The sequence below is a fragment of the Camelina sativa genome, chromosome 18 (assembly GCF_030686135.1).
Source record: "Camelina sativa cultivar CO46 ecotype springtype chromosome 18, ASM3068613v1".
Classification (NCBI taxonomy): domain Eukaryota; kingdom Viridiplantae; phylum Streptophyta; class Magnoliopsida; order Brassicales; family Brassicaceae; genus Camelina; species Camelina sativa.
In genome coordinates this window covers 18,539,260-18,555,263 of record NC_141897.1, presented here as the reverse complement: position 1 = coordinate 18,555,263, position 16,004 = coordinate 18,539,260, and the positions used below count along the sequence as shown (strand labels likewise).

The 16,004-nt window shown below is 32.5% G+C and overlaps 2 protein-coding genes across 2 annotated transcripts; both read left to right on the top strand.

Annotated features, from left to right (window-relative positions):
• Positions 1-8,933: 8,933 nt before the first annotated feature.
• On the top strand, positions 8,934-9,674 carry LOC104761788 (uncharacterized). The gene has a single exon (XM_010484909.3). The coding sequence runs from the start codon at positions 9,174-9,176 to the stop codon at positions 9,375-9,377; it is 204 nt and encodes a 67-aa protein (XP_010483211.1). The 5' UTR covers positions 8,934-9,173; the 3' UTR covers positions 9,378-9,674.
• Positions 9,675-11,988: 2,314 nt separating this feature from the next.
• Positions 11,989-13,991, top strand: LOC104761787 (uncharacterized). Its single transcript, XM_010484908.3, has 6 exons — positions 11,989-12,275; positions 12,451-12,521; positions 12,641-13,112; positions 13,192-13,275; positions 13,360-13,421; positions 13,666-13,991. Exons 1-6 carry the CDS (start codon positions 12,141-12,143, stop codon positions 13,775-13,777), a joined length of 936 nt encoding a protein of 311 aa, XP_010483210.1. The 5' UTR covers positions 11,989-12,140; the 3' UTR covers positions 13,778-13,991.
• Positions 13,992-16,004: the final 2,013 nt, after the last annotated feature.

Genomic DNA, 16,004 nt, shown 5'->3' with positions numbered 1-16,004 from the left:
ATTACTGCCTTGTGTTTTTTTTTTTGTTAGTTTTGACCATTATTGTTTATACTGTGCTATTTGATATTTGGACAAGTTATAAATATTAAACTTGGCAGTTTTGGGGGAAAAATATATAAGAAACCAACATTTCATTAGGAAAATTTACTATTTCTTTCTAACATGTGTTTTACAGAAAGACCAACTTTGAGATTAAAATTGAAACTACAACGAACACGCTTATCGGAACGATGTAGATATAGGTTATCCAGTTTGAAAGTATATGTATATTTGAAAAAGGATTTAAGTTATTTATTTAAAAAAAAATTGGACACTAAAAACACGTTTACGTTTAGTAGCTATAGCTAGCGTAATGATCAAACCAATAATGCCAAATAAAAATATGGTTTATTGATTGTTTTTTGGTTGGATTGGCGAGAAAAATGACATAAAAATTGAAAAGGGTGAAAATGCATGGGAGTGAAAATGAAAGCACATAGCTTTTACGTTCCATTTTTATACGGTTTCCACTAATAAAAGGCGCAACTTTAATTTTCTACAATAGTATTATATACTTACTTCTTATCAGACAGAGCAACGTAAAAAATCCAAATAAACTTTTGAACTAGGAATTCAAAAGTAAATTTTCGTAATTTCTTGGTGTGCTAGGTACCCATTTTCATATATTTCTCTGTTTCGAATAACAAATATGTTGCTAATAGTTTTGTTCCGACTGGTAACATTGTATAATTTTATAATGAATTTACAAAATGAGAACTCGGATAATGAAAGTTGAATAAAATCACTTCAAGTTGTATAATCTTATAATTAATTTTACTTACATTGATTTAAATTATCTGGTGCAGTAATAAAAATTCAACTTTAATTATGGTGTTGACACATCAGTGCCTATATTAACTCTAACTATATATGGATGTAGAACATCACTTTTGTTAAAGGTTGCCGCGTATATATATATATATATATCAACGCAAAGGATATAATTACGGTGGTACGATATTCTAAGGACATGAAATGAATATATGAAAAACTGTTTCGCTCTCGCAAGCTAGTAGACTAAAACCGATTCATCTGCGTACTTTTAACATTACTCATTTATGTGGGAAATTTATAAGTATCGGCTGCGCGCGAACAAATTATCTACTCGTAAAATTCGAGCTTAGTATGTGTTCATAATAATGATTTTATCCAGAAATAGATTAGATATGAGACTGTATAAAGATGAAATTAGAAAAATAAGAAAAAACGCATGTTAATTTTGATATGGAAAAGGGCTTTTTGGTGTTCATCGGATCTAAAGGGGAGAGGAGTGATCATTAAAGTATTAAAGAAGAAGGGGAAAATAAGAAAGTAAAGAGATCAGAGAAGGTTAAATCGAAGGGATAATAAAAGGCAAAAAAAAAAGTGTGTTAATTATTTTCTTTGCCTTTTTTTTTTCAAATGTTGATGCTTTTCTTCTTTTGCATGGAAAAGATAAAGAAATTAATCATCATTACTCTCTCTTTTTCTTCTCTAATCCCAATGAAGCATGAATCTTGATCGATCAAGCTTTTATAAAAAAATTAGTCTACAAAGGAACCCACCGGATCAGAAAGAAGGTTTGATCTTTTGTGAATAGCTGAGATACTCCAAAACAGAACTTAAAAGGACTAAAAGACACAAAAAGAATTAATTAAAAGTGAAACTATACGCGCAAGAAAGAACATGTTCTTGATGACCTTTTAGTTTGATAATCAACGATTGTTTAATTTTATTTGTACAGAGATTAGTTAACATTATAATGTAAATATATATATCAACGATGAAGTATAAAAATCGTTGGTTATTAAGATGAAATGAAAATTAATTTTAAAGTAGGCAATTTTCTGTCAAAGTTAAAACTTAAAAGTAGGCAGTTGTAATAAAAATGAATTATGCTGATTAAGACTACGACGTTTCTTAACATTTATGTTTGTGATTGCGTTTTCATGTCGTGATGTCCTAATCAATACTACTAGTAGTAGTAAAAAAAACAGAAGCACAAAGATATATCATGATAGAAATGTTTGTACTTCATAAATTTATTACTACAACAATTATTTGCAGCTTTATAGTCGTTGAGTTTGGTATTTGCATATATATGAATTTTATTACTTTATAATTTTATTATATGTTCCATATATTTTACAAATAGTATCATTTTGATTCATATAAAGTTTTTAAAATATGTGAGCATTAGCACAATTAATCTTATTTGTGTATTTTTAGATAATGTGTATTATTCTTCTTATGTAAAGAATCTATTTAAAAAAAAAAAATCGAACCTAAACTGAACTAGATATAGAATGAACACCATTTAGCAAATTTCAACAATAAAATGATATTTCCTCATCTATCTCATATTTTTCGATTTTATACAGATCATTTGATATGGTTATATTCCGTATTTGTGTTTGCTTCATCTGATCTGAGATACTTGACTTTAGTTGTCTAAATATGGGTTTAAAATTTCAACCAATGAGAAACGTTGACTAGCTAGTAGAGCGTCAAACTGTAACTTACTTGTAAGGTAGTTTTGTGTGAATTTCAAAATGAGATCATTAGAGCTAGACATCTACATTTTAACAGAAGAAGAAGAATCATACTCTCCTTTAAGCATTACAAATGACTAAGCTATTCCTTATATAAAAATTGAACATCTCTAAGCATTACATGTGTCTAAGCTATTCCTTGCCAATGAATTCTCTTAACGACGATTTTATGTGTGCAGCAAGTCTTCATGATCCCGCAGCTGTCTTTGGTCGTTTTGTTTTTAGATTGATCTTTATTCCACGTATATATATATATATATATATATATGTACCGATGGTGTTGATGATGATGATTTTGCGATGCACTCTTGTGTGAAGCCCAAACTAACTGCTGATACTTCATTTCTGAAACCCTCTCGTTGATCCATGACAAGAGTTTCTTTCTTTACTTTGGACCTCTCACTTGATCAGGAGTGTTTCCATCATTACTTTATCTTCGACCATGCATGGTCATATGCTTTCAATGCAGAGCAGTGTAGTCTAACTCTAAGTACTCGCTATATATACTTACGATTGATGGATCAAGACATCGTTATATTTTTTAATATCAATCAATGTAACTAAACACACCAACAAATCTGTGCAACAAGAATATAAAAGAATATCTTGTCAGAGTATTGTCAGATTCCATGTAAGCTTTTATAATTGATTTGATCGAAGAAAGCTTACACAGTGGAATTAAACATTCTCGTGTATAGATAGATCTATGGTGATATCACCCATTTGTTTGTCTCTCTGCTCTTTAATTTATTTTACAAAACATCATATAAACGCCAAAAATTTGTATTCGCGTTCTTATTTCTCTAAGGAGAATATTATCATAAGTGAGTGAGCTGTATAGAGAAAAAATAACAAACTAAATTGGATGACTTTTATAGTGTAAAGTACATACGTTAAATTTTCTGAACATAATGTATCAATGTAATAAAAAACATCTATACTAAATTTCTTGTGATTCGGACCAACTTACTTTTGACGCGAAATTTTGCATTTTCTTACTGGTTTTAATGTTAGTTTATGATTTTTTTTTGCATTGATGGATTCTTTCTTTAAATTAAAATTTCAAGGTGTAATTTTCTTTGATTGAGATTGTTTTCATTAATATTCGTGATGCCTACATATTATTCACATATTGCAGAAGCTCTGATTCATATGTTCAGGTAACTTTATTTACCCAAACATTAATCGTATTCAGATGCTAAAGTTTGTAAATGATTGACGTGACTCAAAAAGCATGCCCTACGTAAATAGTGAGTGCATAGGTAAAAAAAACTTTCCAAAGACCACGCATATTTATACATACTCATATATATGTATTTATCTAAAAGTTGTATTTATATGTTTGTTGGTGGAATACACAAGAAGTACCCCGACATAATAAAATAAATGACAGCCTACACAAAACAAAAGCAATTTTAAATTTGATTATAATAGAGTTTATGTATTTCTTGTATGGAGCCTAGCTATTGCCCACAAATTCAAATGTTTACGTATGCTTTCAATTTTTTTTGCTTTTATGGTTTAGTCAAGTTTTTTATACGAAACAAGGCTTGTATTTGTAACGACTAAAATTTTCATTTTAAAGGAAGAAATATCTTCAATTTTAATCTTGTATTTTTGATCAAAACTATTTCGACCGTAGCTCAAACAATTTAATTTCTCGGAACCTAATATTTGTTGCTTATCCTGAATACATAAAATCAAACGTAGGACTTCAACATACTTTCGAGGTATCATTAATTTTGAGTAAAAAAACAAAACAAAAACCTAAGAAAACAATAAATTAAAGAAAGACAATTGAGGTAAGAAAATTGGAGAGCAAAGACAAGACAACGGCTAAATAGACATGAATCTAATTTGGTTACCAGATTCTGGTAAAAAAAACATCTGGCTGTAACTTTGAGGCAAGAAAAAAAAAGGCTTTTACGTGCCATTTTATTAAGTGTAAAAAGTGACTATTGTTTTGTGTACATTCCACTATTGCAGTCAAAAAGAGTTTTTTTTTCCTACTCTTCATCTTTTGCTTCATTGGTTTTATAAAGGAAATAAAACATTTTATCTTATTTATGTTGGATTTTGCATCGTATCAAGAAAAGTTAAAAATACGTATCTTGGCTTTTGGTTTCTTTTGAGATGTATAAGCCAACCAGCACAAACCTAGACTTATAGGCACTAACACTAATTAATTACAAACCTAAATATCTTAGTATTTAGGTTTTGATATAAGTTTGATTGTCTGAGCTCTCATGAAATAAAAGATTTTATGAGTTTATTGTGTTCTGTAACTTTTGTTCCCCTTTCTTTAAAGCAAACTTATACTTGTAAAAAAATAGATATATATTTTTCAGTAACGAGATTAATTGTAGTTTCTTTAATATTTTAACGGTATATATTAAGTTTTCACATGTATAATAATTTAAAGTTATTTTAGAATAACATAATTAAAAGTTCAATGGTATATGCTCTTGTTAAAAACATATGGGTCGAAAAGATAAACCTTCTCATATCAAATGAATATAATTCGACACGTACGAAAGAGATTGAATCTGTTTATAAACTACAGTAGATCGCATACATCGGATTGAGCTAAGTAAGAAGAAGCCAAGAGAGGGAAACGTGAACGGATGAATGGAGAATCAAACTCTCTGCGTCAGATAGAAGGATCCAATCACATGGGGAACCAGACCTTCTGTTTCAGACAGAGGGCTTCAGCTCTCGTGATCTGGGAGGAGAGAAAGAACGAGCAATGTGACAAATGTCCTATTCTTCTTTTTTTCCTTTTTATTTCTTGGGAGTTTGAACAAGCGCGTGCCCTATCAAGCTGACACAAACAATTTACCAAAAAACACAAAGACACTTCACATACACCAAAGCCTACTACAACACTTAGTGAAAATATTCTCTCTCTCTCTCTCTCTCTCACACACATCTTTATATTCTTTCTCTTCTCTCTTTTTGATGGCTCGCCTTTTGAAGCACCCAACATGGATTCTCTTTGCTAGTCTAAAACCCATCACTTTGTATCACACCTAAAAAATATTCAACAGAAATAAAGATAGTAGATTCTGTTTTCACATTATCTTCACCAAAGGTTTTTATATTTCATCTTTCTCTGTTTCTTCAACTAGTCCGAGTTGTTTATATAATAAAATTATGGACATGTTATCTACGTACGCTTATAATTAACAACGAAAAAATCATTTTACTAATTCGGTTGGTCATGACTAGGCTAATCATGAGCTAAGAGTATATTTATACATATCTATGCCGTTATATTTTTCATTTTTAAAAGTAATTTGCATAATTCGGTGGAAAATATACGGAAATACGATAATGACAATATGACATGATATACAAGACCATAGAATAAAAACTTTAGTGTAGATCGATGTGTCTTTTTTTGTTATTGCTTATTATATTATTGGTTTGGGGTACGAACGATCCATCTATCTATCCATCGAGTCTTTTGGGGTGTATTGCATGGGGGAAGAGTGAATAATCACTTAATTAATTAATTAGCCGAAAATATATAAAATAACTTATAAAAGCCAACTTTTTGGGTTTCCCACTCTGTTTCGTCATCATTGCAGATGAGGTGTGAATGGGCCACACAGTCTTTGCTTTCAACTTTTGTTTCATTCCCTTTTTTATGTAGGGTTTTGTAGTAGGAATGTCTCATTGCTTTTGTGTTCCTATGGATTTTTTTTAATATCATATACTTTGTATATATTCTCATTGTATCTATGTTTGCACTAAGTGGACCAAATGTATTTTATCTATAATGCAAATTCGCAAAGAAAATTTTCAAATGAAAATCACGATCAGACGTGGAATTTATTGGTGTCAGATTGTAAGTTTATTCTCGATCCAACAATCTTAGGCGTCAGATTGTTGATATATGCATGTTAAATACGATCGAATCCCAGTTTGACTATCCCTTATCCACACATATCAATATTAGGAGTTAGACTGGGTTTAGGCCCATTTCATGGGTTATTTTAATGGCCCATTTAATAATAACACGATTTGAATCCGGGTTTATTGTGAAACATGAAAAATATTATCGCACCTTTTTATGGCAGGACTACTTCACTCTCTAACTCTAAAGACCAAATAATTTCAGATACTGTAAAAGAAATTATCATTTTCTCTACCTGTTAACTACAAATTTAATTTGAAATCCAATAAATATTTTTCAATGAAACAAGTTATATTGACATCCAAAAACCGAACACATCGTATGATAGAAGAGCACATTAGGAGATGAGTAATGTTTGCCCAAAAAAGAGGAGATGAGTAATGTGGTTAAGGCTTGGACTGACGTTCCACAAACATTCGATAGTGGACTGGACATGACTCAAAAACAGTAATCATCAAGCCCATATGGTGTCACATAATATAACTCGAGTGGAGTCCAAAGCAGTCATACTCATACATCGTCCGTATGACCGTATAGTATGTTTTGTTATTGGTCACAAAATTCAATCCTGGAAGCAATAATTCTATAGAGTTTGTCGTCTAGGAGAGGCTTTAAATTTACAAACCCTTGAAAAAGACGAGAATGTATACACTATCTAGGCTTACTAGTTACTAGCCATGTGTTCATTTATTATGTCCTCGACCACCTAGTGTCCATTATTTTGATTTCTACTTGTCGACATTATGAGTTCGTACTTTGTCAATCAGTCGAAATCGCAAACAAAATATACGGACACCAACAACTCAACGAGAGAGTAAATTTTATATCTTATGATCGTTCTGATGATGGGAATATAATTAAAAAGTAGAATAATATGTAAACAAGAACTTAAACTAAATAATGTATTTTGTTTTCAGATAGACCGTGCTGCCATTCACATATATATACTCACAAAATTCGACCATCCCTCTTTACGTGCGCTCATACTTCAAGTGTTTTCCTACAGTTCCAGATTTTCATGTCCAACAGTAACACTATCTTTCCATCACAAAATTGACAAAAAGTTCAGCTTTTCGCCATCTAAGGTTTCACAAAGAAAAAAAAATACAATCCATCATACAAAATGGCGAATTAAATATTCTATATGGATTTTCTACCATATGAGATATCTGAAAGTTGGGTGTAGTCTTAGAATGGTACGACACGAAGGTTGAAAACAATATACATTACCATTTAAGTAAAAATGTAATATGATATCACTCTTTTGGTAAAGATTCCACAAAGATCATCATGTAATATAATGCCATCGAAATTTTGACAACATCATTTGAAAATGTATCTTAATATACTCTGAATGAAAATAATGATTGACGTACTTTTTCGTAAACAAAAAAAAAGGCTATATATATATATATATATACAAAGAAATTAAACTTCTGGTTGATTACTTGGTTGTAAAACCTTGGGCCACAGATTCTGTTGGCTTGTTTAATACCTACTGACTTTTTTATGACGAATGCGTCCATTGTATTTTGAGCCATCGATCTTCATGTTTGTATCTCCGAGATTTATGTGCATAGATGCTGATCTAATGGTCATGGTTCATTCGCTTCAAACTAAGGTTACCATCTTCAGCTTTTTAATTTTCTATCTCTCGAGATATCATATGTTTCTTTTGAACATTACAAGAGAGAAAATAAAAGAACCAACGATTGGGGCGATGAAACCAAAGTAAAAGGTAACACAGAACATTGTCGTCTTCTAGACTTGTTGAGTTGTAGTATCACACTAGACTTGTTGAGTTGTAGTATCACACTAGACTCTTTAACGTACGTAATCGTGTTATTACATTTACGAACAAGAGAGTCACGAGACCCACCCTTAGTTATTGACCTTTTTGTTTGCTCTTAAATGTACAATTTTAGCTTACTGCCGATAATTTCCCTTTTGATTTTGTACTCAGTATTGAAGGCTTAAGACCTTGAAGCATCTTAATTTGCATGAACACGCACGTGTGATTTCCACATTTAAATTATCAATGCAACGATAGTGTATTAGTTTTGACACCCATAAACAAGTCTACGTTTCAATATTCATTTTATAGAAAAAATAACAGAGTTTCCGTAACTGTTATATTATACCCCTAAAGTATATGTACATTCAATTAAATCACAAATCACTTAAAGAAAAGATGAATTAAGTAACAAGAATAAACGCATATTCCAGGTAAGTATACTCGAATTTTTTAATGTTTTGCTTTGAAAGTAATTGACCAATCTGACAAATAATTAAGTCAGCAAATACATCATATTTTAAATAGTAAAAATATACAATACAAGGCTAACCAAAAAAGTGAGTAAAATAATCAAACGGGCAAAAAGCAAAGCCGTTTTTTTCCTCTTTTCCTCTATAAAAGTCTCGTTCATGCACCCCCCCCCCCCCCCCCCAACTATAATCCCATTTTTGCGACTTCAAAAAAAAAAAAAAAAAAAAAAATCTTCAAATCTTCTCTTCAATATAAGTCTCCAAAGAAGTTTCTCAGAAAAAGTAAGCAAAAAAGAGTTCTCCCAAAAAAAATTAAACCCATTACAGAAAACAAAACAAATTTCTACAAAACTAAAACTTCTCCAGAAAATAAAAAAAGAGAGAGATAAGAATCAGATCTGAGAGGGAGATCAAAAACAATGTGTCTGGTGTGTTTATGTGATGAGGAAGAGATAGAGTTAGGGAGGCAACAAGCACCTGGATCGTGTCCGTATTGTGGAGGTAAGGTGCAAATGCTTGATGTCGAAAGAAAATGGATGTTCTGTTTCGTTCCTCTTTGTTTCAAGATCAAGAGAAAGTACTTGTGTTCTTCTTGCGATCGTCGTCTCGTTTTGTATCATTGAACTAATTAATATTATTTTTATTTAATTTCCCTTTTTTGATAATTAAAGTAAATAAATTAGTGTTGTAATTAAGAAAAAATAATTTTAGTCGGTGGTTCTTGGTACGGTTAGTATATCTATGTCGTGTAAACCGACATTGATCTTTTAGAAGTTCAGTAGAACTCTCTTGATCCAAACTTGATGTACTTTTTCCTTTGGCTTCGAGTGTCTTCTTAAGTCGGTCAAAGTTTAATGTAATGGGATATTATATGTAATAAAGTTTCTAAATGTAATGATGAAATCTCAAGTTTGGTGTAATTGTTGTCGCAATTTCTTCTTTTACAGCATTACGATCAAATATTCGAACCAGTAATGTTTATATACTCTCTACGATCGATCTTGCAACTAATTTGATATACTACTTCCTACATGAAAGCAGATAATAATAATTTTGCATGCAAGTACGGGTGCCAATCGGCCTGATCTTCAGTTCTATAGCGATTCTGGACCGGTCCAGTTGGATTTTGTCGCGTGGAAAATATAACAAATATGACGACATGGAGAAATATAGGCTTAATTCGGGGTTCAAGATATAGTATTAGATATTGGACCCCAAGTTGGTTTTGAATGGTGGCTATATTAATTACGTAAACGACATTACATTCACACATTCAAATGATTAATGCACATTAATAGCATCAACACACTTTTGATATGCATATCAATTTTAACGTTGATAGGTTTCATTAAACGTTATTCAATTCCTAAGTTTGAGGATAATTAAGATTATGGGGGAGTCAAAACATGATTTTTCATTTCAAAAAAAAAAAACATGATTGTGTACTTGCATACAGCATATATATATCGTACGTAGTAGTGTCGCATGGCATCACTAGTTGATCTAATAATTGATCGTTACGATTGCGAATCTGTTAATTATAAAAATATGTGAATAGTTTAAGGAAAAAGTATGAGATTCAGAATTATGAGGTTTTAAGTAGTATTCGCTCGTGACTTATTTATGAGACGCAGGGAGAAAAAGATCACAACTGATTCCGTCACATGCACTATGACATCAGTGGACAGTGATTTATGTTGTTTTTTAGTCAGAAATCAAAACTGAATTGTCTGAACGTTTCAAAAGCAAATAAAACAGGGAAAGGGAAAGAACATCTCTTATTTTTGGGGGTTATAAACAGCTCTTATCTATATATATCTACTGAACAAATATATAACATAAACAGCCATTATATCTCTATACTATAGCTTATGTCAATTAATTCATTTTTTTTTTAATATATATAACCGAGATCACGAACTAAAACAACACTTCCATATCATTCTATTTTGTTTAGATTTTATAGGCATCTTTTCAATAGTTTAAGTACAAATTTGCTATTTTTTTGCTCTCTAAGTTTATGGATACATGTAACATCCTTATTCGTGAACGGTCAACGGTTTGCTCTTTGTAGCAACACAGTTTCATCGTAAAAGCTGGTTTTACTATTTCCTACAGAGTAATAGTATAAGTGTTATTCGTTGGGGAACTCGAATATATAGTCTAAGATTTCTATAAAAACAAACTACAATATTGTACCAGACTGATTTTTTCCTAGATTTAAAATATTTGAACAATTTATCTTATTTTCCTAGTAAATGATCTAGTGTGTTAAGAATATACGTACATACAGTATATTATCTTTATGAGAAATGTCCTAAACGTTTTACATTGTTAAGCGCATATGATAAGATTAGGTAGAAAGAAGTTGTATACATACGTAAGGGTGGGCCAAAGTCGTATTTATTTCCGAAGCGTGTACATTTATATTATTACTTCGTAGCTGCAACAAGAAAATTCAATATCTTAACTTTAGAAAATCAAGTGGCAAAGGAGAGAAAACAAAAACTTGTTTTCGACAAGGAATGAACAAACAAGGGCTTGTCACCGGTGTCACATTATTAATGTAACCATCACTGTAACTTCGCCAGTATCGTGTCTGTCTTCGACGAAGAAAAACATGGACATGAGCACTAACGTAATAACTCTCAGTTTTAACAAATTTCACTATCAAAATGTTAAACTTAATTAATGATGAAAATTATGTGCAATATATTTATCTGTTTGATTACTATAACAGTACTTACTAGTTACTACTTTTCTTTTCTCCAAACAAAATAAAATTATACTATTCTTGTTATTTATTTTTGGTATTGAAAAGATAAAGAGAATTATCTAAAATGCTATACATACATGTATTTTTTGGCCAACAAAGTGTCAAGTTTCAATTTCTCTGATAGTAGTATTCTTCTAGAAAACATTTGTCTATACGCAATGTAAAATGTATAGAAGTTTCCATATATAGTGTTTGAGAAATTTACAAAGAATCTCTGAGAGAAAAAGGTGCTCAGATACTTGTCTATTTTTAAACTGTATACACACTTTCAAGAAAGAGAGAGAGATCATAGCTGTATTGATTAGAGACAAATTGTCACTAATAATCTCCCAAGATTTTGTATTATGCTATTTGCCCATTGGGCTCTTTTACCTTTTGTTATGACCCATTGGGCCTAAAGTCTAGTAATGATTAAACAAACCGGGTATAGAATCCGGGTCGGGTTTAATTTGGCACGCTCCCGAAAAAAAAACAAAACCCTAATAATTCCGAACAAATTAGTCGTGAGCACAAAATCAAAGTCCAAAACCCTAGCAGCAGCAAAGCCTCCTCTAAACCCATCTCTCTTAAGCTTTCCTGCCTCGCCTAAGTATTGATCTCTAGACTAGATATGGGTAGCGAGAGCAAAACCTCGAGTTTGGAATCGGACCAGAAGGCTCTTCTTCTCCGTTCGGTTGCTCAGTTCTTGGAGCGATCTGGGTTTTCCAAATGCTTCAAGAAATTGCTCTCCGAAGCTGAAATCGAGGTTTGTACATTCGATTTTCACTTGGGATACATACAATTTTCGATTTTTCTAAGAGAAAAGACTACTCTTTAGCTACTGTTGGTTGCAACGCCGTAGAAACTATGAAATTGATCCTTTTGGTGATATAGCATAGGTTTTCTTACTTGAATTTGCTCTCTTTATGTTAATGTTGCAGAAGAAGGAGTTGAACTCCACTACTTTACCTGATCTAGAGGAAATTTTCAGCGAGTTTTTGAACAAGAAGAAGTAAGTTGTTTCGCTTACTTCATATGTAACATTATGTTCTTGCTGAGTTTTAGTTACATTGCATCATTAGTCATGTTGAGCCTTATCAATTTGGCTTTTATTGTCTTTGTGTGTTGCAGAGATCAAGAAGCTGCTGTGAATGGAATTACCGAGGCGAATGCAGTTGAAGGTGTAGAGGATGTAAAGAAGGAGAAAAAGAAGAAGAAGAAGAAGAAGGAAACAAAGGTGGAGGTGGCTGAGGAGGAGAAGGTTAAAGAGACTGTTGCTGAGGTCGAAGAGGGGTTGAAAGAGAAAAAGAAGAAGAAAAAGAAGTCTAAATCTGTGGAGGCTGATGATGATGATGATGATGATAAGGAGAAAGTTTCTAAGAAACGGAAAAGATCAGAGCCTGAGGAGACTAAAGAAGAGACTGAGGATGATGATGAAGAATCAAAACGTAGGAAAAAGGAAGAGAAAGTAGTGGAAGAGGACAAGGGTGTTCAAGAAACACCTGTTAAGCAGACTGACATTCAGGAAAACGGGAATGCTGAGAAAACCGAAGCGAAATCAACAAATCAGAAGTCAGGAAAAGGGCTTTCTAACTCAAAAGAGGTGACCGTGTTTGCACCCAATTTTTTTTTATTTGGGATTAGAGATCGTGTACTGATGTGTGTTTTGAACTTTTTTACAGCCGAAGAAACCATTTCAGAGAGTGAACGCTGACGAAGTTGTGTTCACTGACGAGAGGCTGAAAGACAACTCGTATTATGGACTGGTATCATATAATCTCCATCGCTCCTTGTATAGCAATCTTTGTTTTAGCAATGCCTTTATTGAAGTTTGGTGCTCTTTCTTGTAGCCTAATGCCAAGGATGGTTATGGTCTTAAAGCTCAAGAGATTCTAGGGCAAGTGAGAGGAAGGTAGTGCTCTCCACCCTTTGAACTTATTATATATATCTAGAATTACTCTTTGACAACGAGGGTCTTAGAAGGTTTGTTTTGGTTTGGTTAGTTCGGATTTGAAAATTCATAACCTAAGTAAAACCCTATATTTTCCTCAGCCTTTGTACCTGTTCTATATCAAATATATAGGATAAAAATAAAGAAACCGATATAGGTTCATGTCTTCGATCTCGTAAATTTTGGCTTTTGTTTTTTGGTTTAGGGATTTCCGACATGAGAAGACGAAGAAGAAACGAGGAAGCTACAGAGGAGGACAGATCGATCTTCAGTCACATTCGATTAAGTTTGAAAACTCAGACGAAGAGAAAGACTGATTGATAAGTACACTGCTTGCTTCTCTTTTGATTTTATCTTTACCTCTCTTTTTTTTTTGTCTTTTGCTGTGATCATTTCAATACCCGGAAAAAGGGCTCAAGTTTTGTGTCTCTGTTTATCCTCGCATTTGATACTAGTCATAACAACATGATTCGGTTTCAGTTTCAGTTTCTTTGTTCACTAAATTAAATAGGAAGATTGTTGTCTTATAAACTCTCGACTGTGTTTTTGCTCAAAAAGAAAAAGGGATGGAGTCAATATGTACTTTCAAAACCAAACCGGACGGTTATGTCGAACAAGTAATCGTTCTTCTTGAGTCCGGTTTACTTTTAAACCGTGATTATAGTTAACACTTAACACCATGATTTCTAGGTAAACCGTTGTTGAGATTAATCAATATCCGGTCAACTTTTTAAAATCTATTCGGTTTGGTTAAAGTCCAAAGTCTCCAAGAGTTGATGAGACTTTTTGTTAATTGATAAAATTTTATTGTAAGCCGACATAAACAGATATTTGTTGTACTTGACTAATAGTATACTTTAGGCCGACATAGACGGGGTTTTTTTTTTTTTTTTTGATGTTGTTGTCAATTTGCTTTTTCTAACCAATCTGTACTCTTAATATTTTGTTCAATTCGTCTCCTCGTATTTTGTTATGCACATGTAATTTTGCTAATGACTTGATTTGTGAGTTGTGTGCTTTATTCTATTCTTTCTGATCAAATTTAGTTGAGAGAGCATTGAGATAAGTAAGAACTTAAAGAGACGTATCCTTTATTATGTTGTCTCTTGCGTTTTGATTAGGCAAAGTGTTGTTTTTGCCTTTATAATATAAATAATCTCACTAATTAATCACTGAAAATTTGTTATTCGATTCGTTTTATAACAACCATCGCAATAGAAAATATTATTTTTGTGTCGGTCGGTTCTTTAACTTAACTTCATGCTTATAACCATTTTCGTTCGATGTTGTAATGAACAGAGAAAGCATCCAATGCTTGAAGTTGTGTTTTTCTTTCCTTTTGACAAAATTAAGTTGTTGCAGTTAGTTGTTGATAAGGATATTTACCTCAAATTCCAGTTATTCTTAAAATTTTAGATTCTCTTGCAATATTTCATTAAATATCAATAGTGGAGAGTATAGAAAATTAAGATAATACAAAGAAAGTTTTTTTTGTTTGTTATTGCTTACTCTCTTAAAATGTTTACAAGGATAGTGAGATTCTATTTATACATATGACTAAGATATTGTAGCCCTAATCATTTGGACAGTTGTCACCATCACAAATGAGGCTAAAAACGTCAAATTTGTTCTTTGTCTTTATCTGTAGTTCTTTGTTATAGCTTACTGTTTTTGCTTTAGCAATAGGTTGGTTGCAGGAAGCTTTCTCCTTCTTCTTATCCGATCGTTGCTCAGTATTGGGTTTGGTGGGCTTCGTCATTTGAATGGTATTGGGCTTTATCGAACCCACCTTCTTATTCTTCAAAACATCTGATTCCAAAACAGTTTTTGACTGTTTCTCCTTTATACTCCCCTGCAAACTTAGTGCGGGTGGCAAAACCACACCAAGTTTGTGTCTTAGCTCTGCAAAAGGTCGAAGTGGAAGAGACTTTGTGAATATGTCGACAATTTGAAGATGTGCTGGTACGTGATTGACGATCAAAGCTCCCATTGCTACTCTCTCACGAACATAGTGATAGTGTGTTTCAAAATGCTTAGTTCGAGAGTGGAAGACTGGATTAGCAGCGAGATATATGGAGGAAAGATTGTCACCGTAGAGCTCAGGAGTTTCTGGTTGAGGAATGCGTAAGACCCGAAGCATGTTGCTGATCCAAGCTAACTCTGAAGCGGTTTCTGACAGTGATTTGTACTCGGCTTCAGTCGAGCTCTTGGAGACTGAGGACTGTCGTTTGGAAGACCAAAAGATGATATTTTTGCCAAGATAAGTGTAGTAGCTTGTTGTGGACCTCCTGGTTTCTTTACAGTCAGAATGACTACTGTCATTGTAAGCGTTTAGCTTGAAATTGGTGTTTTTGTTGAAGAAGATACCCATTCTTGCAGTCCCCTTGATGTATCTGAGGATTCTTTTGAGCAGATGGAAGTCAGACATGGTAGGGGCATGCATCTTTTGACAGACAAAATTCACTGCAAACTGGATATCAAGTCTTGTTAGAGTAAGATACTGCAATTTTCCAGCCAAACTCCTGAAATAGGTTGGATTAGAAA